The 13,914-nt window shown below is 36.6% G+C and overlaps 1 protein-coding gene across 1 annotated transcript in view; it reads left to right on the plus strand.

Annotated features, from left to right (window-relative positions):
• Positions 1-13,914, plus strand: part of LOC134531211 (dynein axonemal heavy chain 2) — an 864,487-nt gene that overhangs the window by 132,735 nt on the left and 717,838 nt on the right. Inside the window, exon 14 of the mRNA XM_063366870.1 lies at positions 12,000-12,157. Coding sequence (XP_063222940.1) covers positions 12,000-12,157 — 158 coding nt within the window. The remainder of the gene's footprint in view (positions 1-11,999; positions 12,158-13,914) is intronic.

Below are 13,914 nucleotides of genomic sequence, written 5' to 3' on the forward strand. Positions count from 1 at the left end.
TTTGTTTCACTGTAACCGTGAACTGGCAGGCTGAGCGAGATTATTTGCCAGTCAACACAAGATACAATGTGTATTATGTGGTTGAGCATCAGATAGTTGCCTGGTTGAAACTTGAGAGTGTGTGTGAGTTGAGACACTTTCCTGACTCCAAGGTAGCTCTTTGCTGTGTGATTTCTGGTTCATTGTGACTGACGAGACTGTGAAGATTTAAAAAGTATGCTAGATGTGTATTGATGTATTCAGACATGTTAAGTTATTTTACTACTGTTGTTAAACAGTAGCAGAATTAATATCGTTCATGATTAAAAATATGAACTATTTAACATAATAAATGTGTTAGACACAATTATTTATTTGTTTGGTAACATGCAAAGGTATCTGAAAAAAGTAAACAAAATTATCTATGGCCATGAACATCAAGAAAAAAAAAGGAACTGTTATGCCATGGACTAATTTTAACATGTTAGTTCAAGTGTTGTTAAATTAATAGTTTCAGTTGCTTTACCCCATGTTCACACAGTAGTAGCTTACTTGCTGCATTTACCTATGACACTATAGACATTGCGATTTGCACCTTGAAAGCAAAATAAATGTTAATGTAATTAAAAGTGCCAGATTCTAGTGGAAATTTGTTGTAAATGTGTAGTATTACCCAATGGGTATATGTGGCTGTTGCGAATAACAAAAGAGTGAATAACTATACAGTAGAACCGGGATTTTGCGAACACGGATTTAACGAAAACAGCGATTTAACGTAAAGGTTTTCAGGAACCAACAAAAATCACCAATTTATTAAAATAATAATATAGATTTCCAAAAAATGCAAGTAAATAGTAATGGAATCTTATTAAAAAATACACTCTGTGGTGTCAGTAATAGAATGGAGGTACTATATATTAATATGTGCCTTTGCATCATCTGTCCAAATACGAAAAAATTAAAAAAATTGTTCATATTGTTTAAAAACTCCGGGCGCTGTAACTGAATTGCGTAGGTGCGTGCCATTGCGCGCGCCTGGATATATAGACTGTCCGCGACACATGACGTCATGAAGGGTTTCTTTGTCCGCATCCCCCTCCCCCTTCTCCATCCTTGGCTTGACTCACCACGTTATCTTCCAAACACGCCCGCATAGTAACAGTGCTAGCCAATAATCACACGTTTCCAAATATTCCCTTTCCCATCCTCCAGGTTTTTTCAACTTGTGACCACATCACACCAATACGCCATTATCATTATTCTCTAGATGTGTAAAAGTAACGAAAAAAAGCGTACCCGTACGTATTCGTTACTATAACAATTAGTACTCGTTACTATCGTATTGTTACATTACTCGTTACTTCTGAAACCGCATTAAAAAGCTATGTTATGTTGCACTAACGAATCGAGTCGTATTCATGGAGGTAATAGTCTATGGAGTGGAAGCAGGCGTACTTTTCAAGGGTAATCAATGAAGCCTGTACCCGAAATAAAATCTTCGGACTGCGCATGCGCACGACGATTGTTTACATGCACCGCCATATTGCGGGTGGCAAAAGAATAGCAGACAGCAATGTGATTTGTATGACGCTTTAGGAAATGTGCGTGCAAAAAATTTAAATATGAAACTATTCTTTTTATATTATTAGTAATAAAGAACCACGCAGGAGGGCTAGCATATCTTTCACATTTAAACGGTAACGGAAAGATTTAATTACAGACAGTGTACGAACTGCCAATACCACATTCAAGTATTTACGATTCTGCATGTTTGTTTAATACAACGAGCAACTATAATACTTGGTTTTTAACATTGTCTTGATATTGTTTTTTTACTGTGAATATTATTATTGATGTACTGCGACGACTGATGCGAAGTGTTATGAAATCGACACTATACTTTAGATTACAACCACAGAACAGTAATAAGCAAAACTAACGAATGTTCAATTCAAACGAGTTTTTGGATTCCACGAAATGCTATGCTGCAAACTGTAGTCAAATAAAACATTTTTTTAAAAACAGTTAATGAGAAAATTGTACAAAGGTTGCGAAAGTGTAGAGTAAGTCACAGTGTGTGTTGATGTTTACATGTAGATACTTCTCAAGATTTGTGCATTGTGAATAAATAAACATACTGTTTTAATATTCCTTAAAATTTAATTTACATCAACAGTTGAAAGTGCCTAGGGTAGGCCAATGTGATTTTATGCATAATTAAAATTGTTCATGTGCACATTTTTTTTTTGCTAATCAACTTACCTAGTCCAAATGTTTAATTTATGAAGCCACTGAATTCAATTAAATTATTTGTTTTCCAGGAGACTACACTTTTACACAAATATGGTACAAGTAGTATATAGGACTCGTCAGCAAAGTTATATTTCACAATATAAGTTACCTATTTGATTATATATAAACACTTGACAAGTGACAATAAACAAAGGGTAAAATTCTTAGGTCGCGGTTTTTCCGTAAATAAAATAATAAAATTCTGATAATACATTTTTTTAAACACTAATGACGTTCCTCTACTTACCTTGAAAACGGCGTTTCTAAATTTCTACTGGTTTTCGAGATACTGCAGTTAGATATTACAGGGTCATGCCATCAGGACCAAGATATCAACTTGGATACGTGATTATGGAACTTTTACTACATTATCAATTGGTAGACAAAACAATGACAAGCTTGTAGTCAACCGAATAAAATTTATGTAAAATATTAAGTTTAAGTGCATCTGCCTTGCGTCGTACGTGTGCGCTCCGTTTACTCGCCATATTTTAAGTAACGACCGTTAAAAGCACATTAAATTTACATGTTCATAAATATAATATCTTACATATACATTTACTATTTACAATACTATTTACGTCGTCCACCAGCACATAAAATTGGGTTAGGAAAATTTAAAAGCCAAATTTATCTCTCGCTGTATGAACGCACATTATACATTTACAAAAAGAAAATAACAGTTTCTTACTTATGGAAACTTAATCCACCACAACTGCCGAATCTATTAGTGCAACCAAAAGCTGCACAAGCTTTCACCATTACGTATATTCAGCGAAAAATTAAAACGGTGCCATTCAAAATAATGTAAACATTGGCGTTTTTGCCACCTTTAGCTCTATCCTTGTCTTTCAACATCGTCTGCTAGGATGCTTCAAGTTTGGTTATACGCTTCCACTCCATAGACTATTACCTCCATGGTCGTATTGCGTACGCGTACATTATGACGTCGCGTAAATAATAATAAATAGAATATAAACAATTAACAATATTTGATAATTAACAGTTTTTGTTAACCAAGAAACAATTAAATCTCATTAATGCGGCTTTTTTATATTATCTCTTTTAAGATAATAACAAAAAAAAACGTGAAAATACGCGATAATAAAAAACAAAAACATACATACTATTTCTAATTTGTAAACAATACTTTCTTACGTTGTTTCTGTTCCAATCTCAAACTTTGTCTACACACACAATACCTTTAATAAACAGTAAAAAACTTTGACGACGAATTTCCAAATTATTTTACTTAATAAACAAACATCGTTCTTTGTAACGCAAATTCATCGAATATGCGCGCGCATGCGTAAAACATACGAAAAATGCGAGTAACGAGATGCAGCCGTGTGTAACGTTTCGTTACTCTTTACTAGATGGCGCACCCGTTACTCAGTACCGAATACATACGGTTTGCTACAGCTCTATATTCTCAGTAAGAGCTTTGTGCGCGGTGTTTAGTTTTTGGAATACGTTTTTTATAAGTGCTGCGCAGCTGAGCGAACAAAGAGAGTCAGCCGGCGGCCATGCAACTGACCGAGTACAATGACCTTTCTCCGCGTACGGCGCGCTACGGACGGTAAATTTCCATCAATTTGCGGCCTTTTTTTTTAAATTTTTTACTGTGACGCAATGTGTATGTAGCTCGTTTCTGTTATAAACGCTGCAGGTTGCGACTGTATTTTAATAAACTTTAACGTATTTCTTACACTTTACATATTTTTAAACTTTTTTTATGCCTCATTTTTCACGGTTTCTAAAAATCTGTATGTACGACCGAGGTGTACGTACGAACCGGGGGCTGTACGAGCGAGATCAAAAATGTTGAAGATGGAAAGTTGACGAAGTCTGAGATAGCACGGCAGCACAAGATATCAGCGTCGACCCTGTCTACGATATGGAAACGTAGGTACGCGATTATGAGTGCGGGGGTCATTGAAAATCGGTAAATCGGATTTAACGAAACATCGATTTAGAGTAAACATTTTCGGTAACCGTAGCACTTCGTTAAATCGGGGTTCTACTGTATTTAAAACTTAAAGTAGGAGCTGATTTTGTCACTGTTTTGTAAATTAGATTTTGACGTGACAACCCCTAATAAATCGATGAACGCCGGCTGCACGCACGAAAAAGTGTCCCGTTACGCACTTTGTTCCGTTTTGCTGTGTCCCGTTACACTCCTTGTACGCTTGCGCCGCATCTATCTCTCTTCCACTCGATTGTCGTATGCGTCCGAGGAGAAGAAAGACAGCGGCAGCACACAACTTACATCTACACGTGAACTGTTTCGTCGACTCTTTATAAAGTTAAGTGAAAAGTTAATGTGGTTTTCATTGCTTATTACAACAACAATTTTGGCAATAAAGGTTAATTATTCTTGCATTTTAAAAATTTGATTACTAGTATACCGTATAAACCCACCTACCACCCGCCCCCGGGAAGGACCCGGAACCTTTTTTTTAGAATGCCATGGTGGGAAATAGGGATGGGTCGATTCGATTCTCCGATTCCTCGATACCACCGATTATTAAAAAATTTGGGTACTCAGTATCGGGTACTAAAAAAGGGCAAGGTAGGTTAGGAATCGGTTAAGTTAAGAAAATACAGTAGTAATATATTTTCGTCTGAACTTTACTTACTTATTTTAATATATCTTACCTGCCGTATGCGCATAAAATTCCTAATAATGCTCATTATTATTAAATATTAATTTTATACGAATAAAAATAAATAAAAACAATGTTACCGGGCATGTTTAACCTCTAATTAAAACTCCACGATCGAAGAACATTATTCCTCACTCATGTATTAGACGTAAATAAATTGTAAAAAGAGTTATTAATTTTATTTGCAGTTAAGAAAAGTCCATTGTTTTTTGTGAAGAAAGTGACGGTAATGAAACGAGATCACATCACGTGTCGTCACCAGTTTAGTTGTGAGCCATTCAAGGATGATGGCCTCCACAAAATCTCTGGTGGCCATAAAATATAAAGTCAAGTCGAAACGTATCGATTCGTTGCGTACGGGACAAATTGTGTAATGAAAGCAACAATCGATAATAAAGAATTCTCTGGCCATACCGCCAACAGAGGCTCGTGTTTATTTCTTGCAAAAGAAAACCGTAATAATTACTAGAAAAACACTTGAAAATAGTTTTAGCAAAACAATATTTGTGCCAAATAAATAGCATAAATGCGAAACAATTCACAGTAACCTCAATAGCACGACGGTGAATTACGCCGTAATTCACCGTCGTGCTATTGAGGTTACTGTGAATTGTTTCGCATTTATGCTATTTATTTGGCACAAATATTGTTTTGCTAAAACTATTTTCAAGTGTTTTGCTAGTTTGTTAATAAAAAAATGTTCGCCGACTGTCGTTTCAAATTACGATGCGAATGTTCTGATATTGTATTAACATGTCTAAAGTTTGGGAACATTTTCGCATCAATAGTGAAAATGACAAATATGCAATTTGTAATAATGGTAGTGCGCAAATTTCACGGAGCGGTACTTATAAATCTACAACCAATTTAATGAAGCATTTGAAATCCCGGCACACATTACTACCAGAAAAAATAGTCTTTGAAGAAAAACAAACTTTTGTTTACAGCACTGTCACCAACTAAGTCAAAAGGTACCACAGAAAAAAGTAGTGCTACCTTTGAACCCATTTTGAACAAAGATGTTATGTTATCGGCGTTATCGCCTGTTAAAGAACCTTGTCTAAATGTTGAACTTCTTTGTGCACAGCCTAGTACTTACTAGCAAACAAACTTTATGTGAAAATGCTTCTTCACTGGTAATTAAAAAAAAAAAAAAAACCTCAACATTTAATCCTAAGTCTATAATTATCCTTTATACATGTTATTATCATTATGTAATGCATTCAATTCTTAAGTAGTTTTAATTATGTGACCAGAATTACCAGGAATCGAAAACTGGAATGACTCGGAATCGAGAATCGAAATTTAGGAATCGGTACTGGTATCGGAATCGATAAAAATGTGTACTCAACCCATGCCTAGTGGGAAATAAAGTTTTTATTGCAAATCTGCATGGAAAACAAAAATTTAGTTGTTATTTCTTTTCCTTTAAAACAGTAACAAATCGTAAAGAATAACCAAAAAAGTTTTATGCTACTTATTACAGCCTCGGCATTTGTTTTAAAAGTGTACGGAAGGCAGGCAACTACAATGTGGCAACATCGCGCGATAGAACGTGGCATCGGCACGTGCGATCGAGAACAACACGCCGTGTGTGCGCATGACCTTGCCCAGCTCCCAGCTGTTTACAGTTACAATCTTCCGCGTCCGTTATCGTGCGCTGGGCAATGACCTCGTTCAAACAAATAAACGATAAAGCACGCGAGTCCTAGCCACGCATAATAAAAACTATTTTTATTACATGCATAATAAAAAACCTTTTGCCTATGTGGCATATTCTACTTAAAAATATAAATTAGGTTAACACAAACACGGCATTTATTTAGGCTTAAATAAAAGTGACGTACAAAATCATGCAGACAATAAAATTAACAAAATAATAACATGATGTCACAGCCGTCGGCCAAGAACGGACTTTAACTTCCTCACAGCTGTATGTAGTTGTAGAGTTTTTCCTCTATCTCCGGAAACTTTGCTACCACACCACGGAACGCACGTCTATCGCCACTGGCCGAAAGCAGTTTGTCTTTAATTTTCCTCCAATCCCTCACACATGATTTGTCGACATCATATTTTCGCCCAGCGGCACGGTTACCGATTTCTTCCGCTTCACTGATTATTTTTAATTTTTCCACAACTGTGAAAGAACGCAACTTTTTACGATTCATTACAATACTGCAGCTAACACACATGTAAAACCACTGGGTACTTTGCAAACGAGTATAGGACAGTGCGTGGGAGCGCGCGTTTGTAACCAGCGAAGCTGCAGTGTGACAACGCTGTGAGGAATGTGACCTTGACTGTCTGCCGCTTCCTTCCCATCCTTTTCCCCTACCCCTCTTGCCTATCGCAGCAACCTCCAGTTGTGCCGGCGTTATTTCGTCAACGTGCAAAAATGGCCCAAGACCCATGTAACACCCGCACCCTACTTTTTCGAACCTGATTTTTTTTAAAAAGGTGTGAGTGGTACGTGGGTTTATACGGTAATTTCAAGTATTTATTATTTTATTATTAAAATAAAAGTGATCCAATTTTATTCATAAAAGTATGCAATCATTTCATCAATGTTTTGTTATGTCGTCCCGTTAAACTATCGTCAATAAACCGACTTTACAGACAACCAATTTTTATTAAATTTTAATTTCTGAGTTCAAAAAAATTTAATAATTTAGCTTTATTTCATGGTATTTTTCATTTCATGAAACTTAACCGTCTCTATCAATTAATAATCATTAAATTTGAGCATATACAATAAAAATTATACAATTTTTTTTTGTAAAATTATTAAAAAAATGTTGAAATTCCTTATGTTAAATTATTTAAGATCACATCCCGTTTCTGTAAGAATTAATTTTTCCCCATCCAAAATTTTCATATATATATATACATATATATAAAAATTAGCAGCATCCATAAAATTAAATTAAAAACCAATTAAAAAAAACAAAACAAAATTGAGCTAAAAAGAAAAGAATAAAATCTTGTTTACATTTATTGACAATCCAATATGATTTTTTTTTCAGACCACAGTGTATGGCTTGCTAACTACCCAAAGCCTTGAAAATTATGTTTTTTAATTTAATTTAATGAAATACATTTTCAAGGAAATATCTTGATTCTGCAAAATTATCAAGCACTTTTTCTTCCACAAAATTTTTTCCTGATTCATTATTCTTTTCCATCGGAAAGTTTTCCGAATGCAAAATTCCATTCTTGCACAGCAATAATATAGATACATTGTGTTGCAAGGATTTTTTTTGTTTCTCACAATGAATGTTTCGCATTGTTGCTTATCTCCTAAAATATTCCTGTGCTTCCATTTAGTTTGTCAGTAGTGTAACAAAGGAATTACATACAGTAGAACCCCTCATATCCGACCTTCCCACAACCGACTCCTCCGGATATCCGACCTAGTCTCCGTGGTTGGCGAGTCTGTTCAGACTTGAAAAAGTGACGCAAACTGTTAGGTCAGACGTGATTGTTGGTGTAGAATGTGCTCGTACTATAATCTTGTACTGTTCTATGTTTTTTAACGTAACGTAACTAGGCATGGTCGGGCAGAGAAATTTGACTTCGGGCGGGCTCGGGCGGGTAATTGTCCAAAATTTTCGGGCTCGGGCAATCTCGGTCGGGCATCAAAATCAGTTAATGAAATAAATTTTGAACATAAAATAGTCGTACTTAAGTTTGCATTGACAAACCTGAACTGTTTTTATTTATTTACTATACCGCACTGATATGAAAGTTAAACATTAAACTAAAAAATAGAGTGCATATTAATCTTGGAAATAAAGTACTTATTAACTAAATTGTGTTTGGGTAGCTGCTTGAAGGTTCATTGTCACTGCTGATTGACCTACACTTCCACTGGTATCCATTTTGGTAAAATAATGACATGAATTAAATAGAAACAATTCACAACCACTTTCTGCAAATGCCACGCAACTACAATGTGTGTAATTAAAGTCAGCTTATAATCCTTCTCGCGCACAGCAAGCAGCTCCACCGGCCTTGAACACTACTTTGTGACTATTTGAGCAGTGAGCATCCGCCGTGCGTGCGCGCGCGCGCGTGTGTGTGTGTGTGTGTGTGAGAGAGAGAGGCGGGCGACCAGCCAGCGAGAGTAACGGTAAATGTTGACCTTGACCACTTCCGCTTGCTGCAGGGCTCGCTCTCTTATATCTGTCTCCCCCTCTTGCAAACACACTTGCTGACCGGGCACCTTCTTTATCTTATCTCTCACACACACTCACTTCACCGGCTGGTGCCGGGACGGCGGCGGCGTGGCATGTTCCTGCAGCTGCCGCGCGTTCCAAAAAAAAGAAGCTTTGTTTACTTGCGCCGTGCGGTATTGCCGTTTTCCAAGGTGCCCGATATTTTCGGGCACTGAAATACCCGCCCGGAATTTCGGGTATACTTGATACCCGAAACACTGCCCGAAATTTTGGGTACCCGACCATCCCTAAACGTAACGTATTATGGGCAAAAAAAGTGGAGGGACACTTCCGCAAAATCAAGTTTGGCAAAACTGAAACAAAAATACATTAATGAATTCTTTAAATAAGGTTTGCTTACATTGTATTCATCTTATCATCTATAATTTAACAACAGTAAATGTTCGAAATGTATACAGCAACATTTTTACAAATAAAGTTGTATTATTGTACAAACTGTATAGCTGGGAAAGGCGTTTTTTTTGCTCCTACGGATCTCCCACCTTTTGGCCGTTCCGACCATGGATCGGTCCCGTCATGGTCGGATATGTGAGGTTCTACTGTATCTAAGTAAAGACATGTCCTGAATCAGATGGTCTTACTCCTCCAGGGCCATTGTGAGGGGGAGGGGGAAGGACAGGAGAGGCAAAATCCCTGGGGTCTAGGCACCAGGGGTTACATTTAAAGACTTTTTATGTGTGGATTTACTTTGATAGCAGAACGAAAAGTTACAAATTTGGAAATCTTAAGTTATGTGATATATTTATATCACATTTACAGTGCTGGCCATGGTAACTTTGTGCAAGACATTCTGCCTGGAAGAAAGCTATAACATACTACAAGGATAAACAAATATATAAAACATATTTTGTTTCATCTTAGATGAGAAGAAGGTTTGGTCATGAGTGATAATCTGTAGGATTTCTTGAGGGGCGGGGGGGTCAGTGGGATAGCATTTATCATTCCCATTTCACAGTTACGATTTAGCAAGCGCAATCGGACCCCCTCAAATAAGGGCTTTTTTAATCCAGGGGGGGGGGGGGGGGCCGGGGTCCCTGGCCGCCCCGAGATATGTGTTCATTGGCTTGGTTATCGTTTGGTGGCGGAATGTTAAAAACCTGATAAGACAATGAAAAATCTGCCTGTCATGTCAAGAGGATGTTACACGAGGGAAATGTTATTTCAAGCTATGATCAGGACTTTCTCTGGTGCAGCAAGTAACTCAGATTTATTTGCGCTCCTTTATTTGTCTACCGTGTTCATTCAGTTTTAGCATGGTATAGTGGGCTCAGTGCACACATACAGTTGGCAAAGTATAATCGTGTTACATATATGTGTGTGTGTTTTTTTTTATCTAGGCATCTGCAGTTTTCTTGGAATATTAATTAAATGACCTGTAACTACATAGATCCAAAATCTCATGCAAGAAACAGTGGTGTGTATTGCTGAAAATGCAGATAATAAAAAGGGTAGCTTAAAATATATTTGTTATGTGACATATTAAATATATATTGAGTCTAATTATGGTCAAAGTTAGAAATATGAGAACTGATGTCTATCAATATGGGCCACTTTTTAAATTTGATTTATTTATTGAAAAATTTATCTCCAAATGTTTTTGTTGTGTGCACATATTCTGTTGCTCAAGCAGGAAGATCTTTCAGTATGATTAACAGGATAAAGAATTGCCTGAGGTCAAAAATGTGTCAACAAATTCTTGCTAAACATTATGCATTGGATTAATCCTTGTGCAGATATTGAATTTTTTTCTATCATTGAAATGTTGGCTAATATGAAAGTGCAAAAATCTAATTTTAAATGATTATTTAGTTTTAATTGATTTGGTATTTTATTATGTTATATTTTAAGTTGCTCAGTATTATGTAAATTGTTTATTATAAAAAAAAATAGAAAAAAAAATCATTTTTTTTGAAAAGTTATAAAGGGATAAAAATTATGTTTTATTGAGAAATAATTATACACTTTTTTCCTTAAAATGCTATTGAAAATCACTTAGTGTTGTCCTATTGATTTAGTAGTATAATCTCTTAAATGTTTGCAGACTTTAGATTTTTTTAAATATTGAGTTGTGTATTAAGCAATAGGGATGGGCCCGGCAAGATTATTGGCCCCCATGCCCTTTATTTCTCTCGATGGCCTTGAAGAGTAATTTTCTTTTCTAGAGTGTGTCTGGGACACATCTATAAATGAATAGTTGAGAATAATTAACCGGTCAAGATAAGGGTCCTGTAATCAGGTGAAAAAAAGTAAGCATGAAGCGTTCACAAATAGACATTCACATCAAATCAGCTCCTGGCAGGCAACATCGGTGTCAAGCAAGCTTTCGTAGCTGAATGTTGCAGAAGTCTTGATAAATATGCAGTTCCAGCAGGAAAAGGAATAATCCAAGTCTCTGTGATGAATCCAAAAAGTCAATAAGGCTAGTCGACAACTGGGTGATGGTTGGCGATGAAAGTGTCTGTGCCGGGAGGGGAGGTAATGAGTGGCGGACATGTTGAGCAGGCGGGTAAAGGAGGGGAAGAGGTGCTGCCTCCCTCCCCTTGTGCAGCAGACGAGACTTGGTCATTGAAGGTCACTGCGGAAGCGTCCACCCAGGCGCTGATGGAGATGGGCTGCAAGTGCCGTTGGTTGCGGGGCATGGCACCTGCCGGTCTGTTCTAACACTTCAGAGTGATTCAAACATAATTTAATAGATACAGTTTTGTTCACTGAAGTACATAATTTTTTCAGTAATATATACTCTAATTGTAATTTTAAAGAATACTTATTACTAACTGGTTTTCCTAGCTCTGTAATGTAACTTTGCTGCTGTGATGTGGTATTGTAGGAAAGTGCTGAAAGACTGCAGTGAGGCGCGGCACTGGGAGGCCATGGGCTACAGCATTCCAGACAGACTGGAGCCCGTGTATGCACAGTGGAACAAGGTCAAGTTGGTGTACGAGAGCGTGTTGCTGGTGGTCCGAGACTACAACCGTGTGCTTGCCTGTGAGTGCTGTGCTTGTTTTTCTTGAAAGGAGATTTATAAAACTAGAATACAGACTCAAACATTGGAGTTGAGTCGAGAAAGTAGCTTCAGCTTGTAGAGTTCATTGGTCTCAACAAAATGACACTCAACAGTACTGTACTCGCCCAAAAAAATGTGATGATTTTTACCAAAGCACTCAAAATAAAGGTGGGTGTCACATTATAGTCGCAAACTTGTAGCTTGATGCTGGAAGAACAGGAATTAACTGCAATGGGAACAGCATAGTTGAAAAAACTACCAGTTCTGCGTCGTAACTGCTGGAAAGAAAATTGTGTGTCTGTGTGGTAGATTTTCAAAAATACAATGCTATACCATATATTTTTCTACTACAGTGTCAATAGTGTTGATGTTAGCCACGGTCATATACTGTGTTTTCTCGCATAATCGTCGCACATTTTATTCTAAAATCAAGTTTGAAAAGTAGGGGTGCGACGATTATGCGGAAAAAAAAAATTTTGTTAGGTAAAGTTATTCATAAAAACAAAACCCGTTCATGGAAAGTACATTTATTTTAAAAAAGGTGGAGTATATAAGAGCACGCCAAACAATCTATATTAATAATTCATTAAACAAAAACATTTTTTCAACTTTAAATAGAAAAACCAAAATTATTACGCGAACGCAAGCCACTTGAATCTGACGTGTACTAACGTGTCGTAGTACACACTTGCCACGAAAGATTGCGGGCTATCAAATGTGCGCTCTATACGGGAAGCAACATAACCAAACATGAATGATGCGCTGGCTACATTTTTATAAGCGGTATGCCGCGGCAACGCAGACAATCAGACAAAGGAAATAACGTTTAAAAACGTCTTTATAAGAAAATTTACACGTCAGACAACTTCGTATTTCCGTTAATTAAATAAATAAATGGTAATGACGGAAATTAAATTTTAGATGTCTACTTTAAAATTCATCTTTTATACGGAAAAGATACCTACACCGCGGCGACGCAGACGATCAGATAAAGGAAATAAATTTTAAAAAGTCTTTATAAGAAAATTTAAATGCCAGACAACCTCGTATTTCCGTTAATTTAATAAATAATTGGTAATGACCAAAATTAAATTTTAGATTTCTACTTTAAAATACATTGTTTTATACGGAAAAGATACCTACACAAAGCGCTCGGCATCAACTAGCGTGACCAAAAACATAATTCTTGTTTATGCAAGAATTTTTTTTATCCCAATATTGACGGCCTAAAAATGGGTGCGATGATTATGCGATAAAAGAGGGTAGATAGGTCTGGCAAATTACCTTTATTGTCTGTCCTCTTAGTGAAGCTCGCGGTGTCCTGAGAACTAACTGCGCTAGCAGTAGACTAGCCCATCATTAACATTGTGTTACCTGGGAGTTTAGTATAAAAGTTGGAATATTTTTAAAACTCTGTTGCGTGAACAATTTCTGTCAGCTCTGTGTCATTACCGGTATCTTTCAAACATGATTGTGACAGTACATCTGCAAAGTGTAAAAGTTTACCCGGCACATAGTATACATTGAGGGTGTATTTCATAAGTTTCAATCTGAGTCTTTGCAGCCTGATTGAGCCAATTTTTGCAATGTTCTTATTCATCATTGCGACTAGTGGTTTGTGATCAGTTTGTACATCAATATCATTCCCATAAATGAAGTCATGAAATTTACTTACACCATAATAGATGGCCAATAACTCTTTCTCTGTTTGGGAGTAATTTCTTTCACTTTCGGTTAG

The sequence above is a fragment of the Bacillus rossius genome, chromosome 3 (genome assembly GCF_032445375.1).
Source record: "Bacillus rossius redtenbacheri isolate Brsri chromosome 3, Brsri_v3, whole genome shotgun sequence".
NCBI lineage: Eukaryota > Metazoa > Arthropoda > Insecta > Phasmatodea > Bacillidae > Bacillus > Bacillus rossius.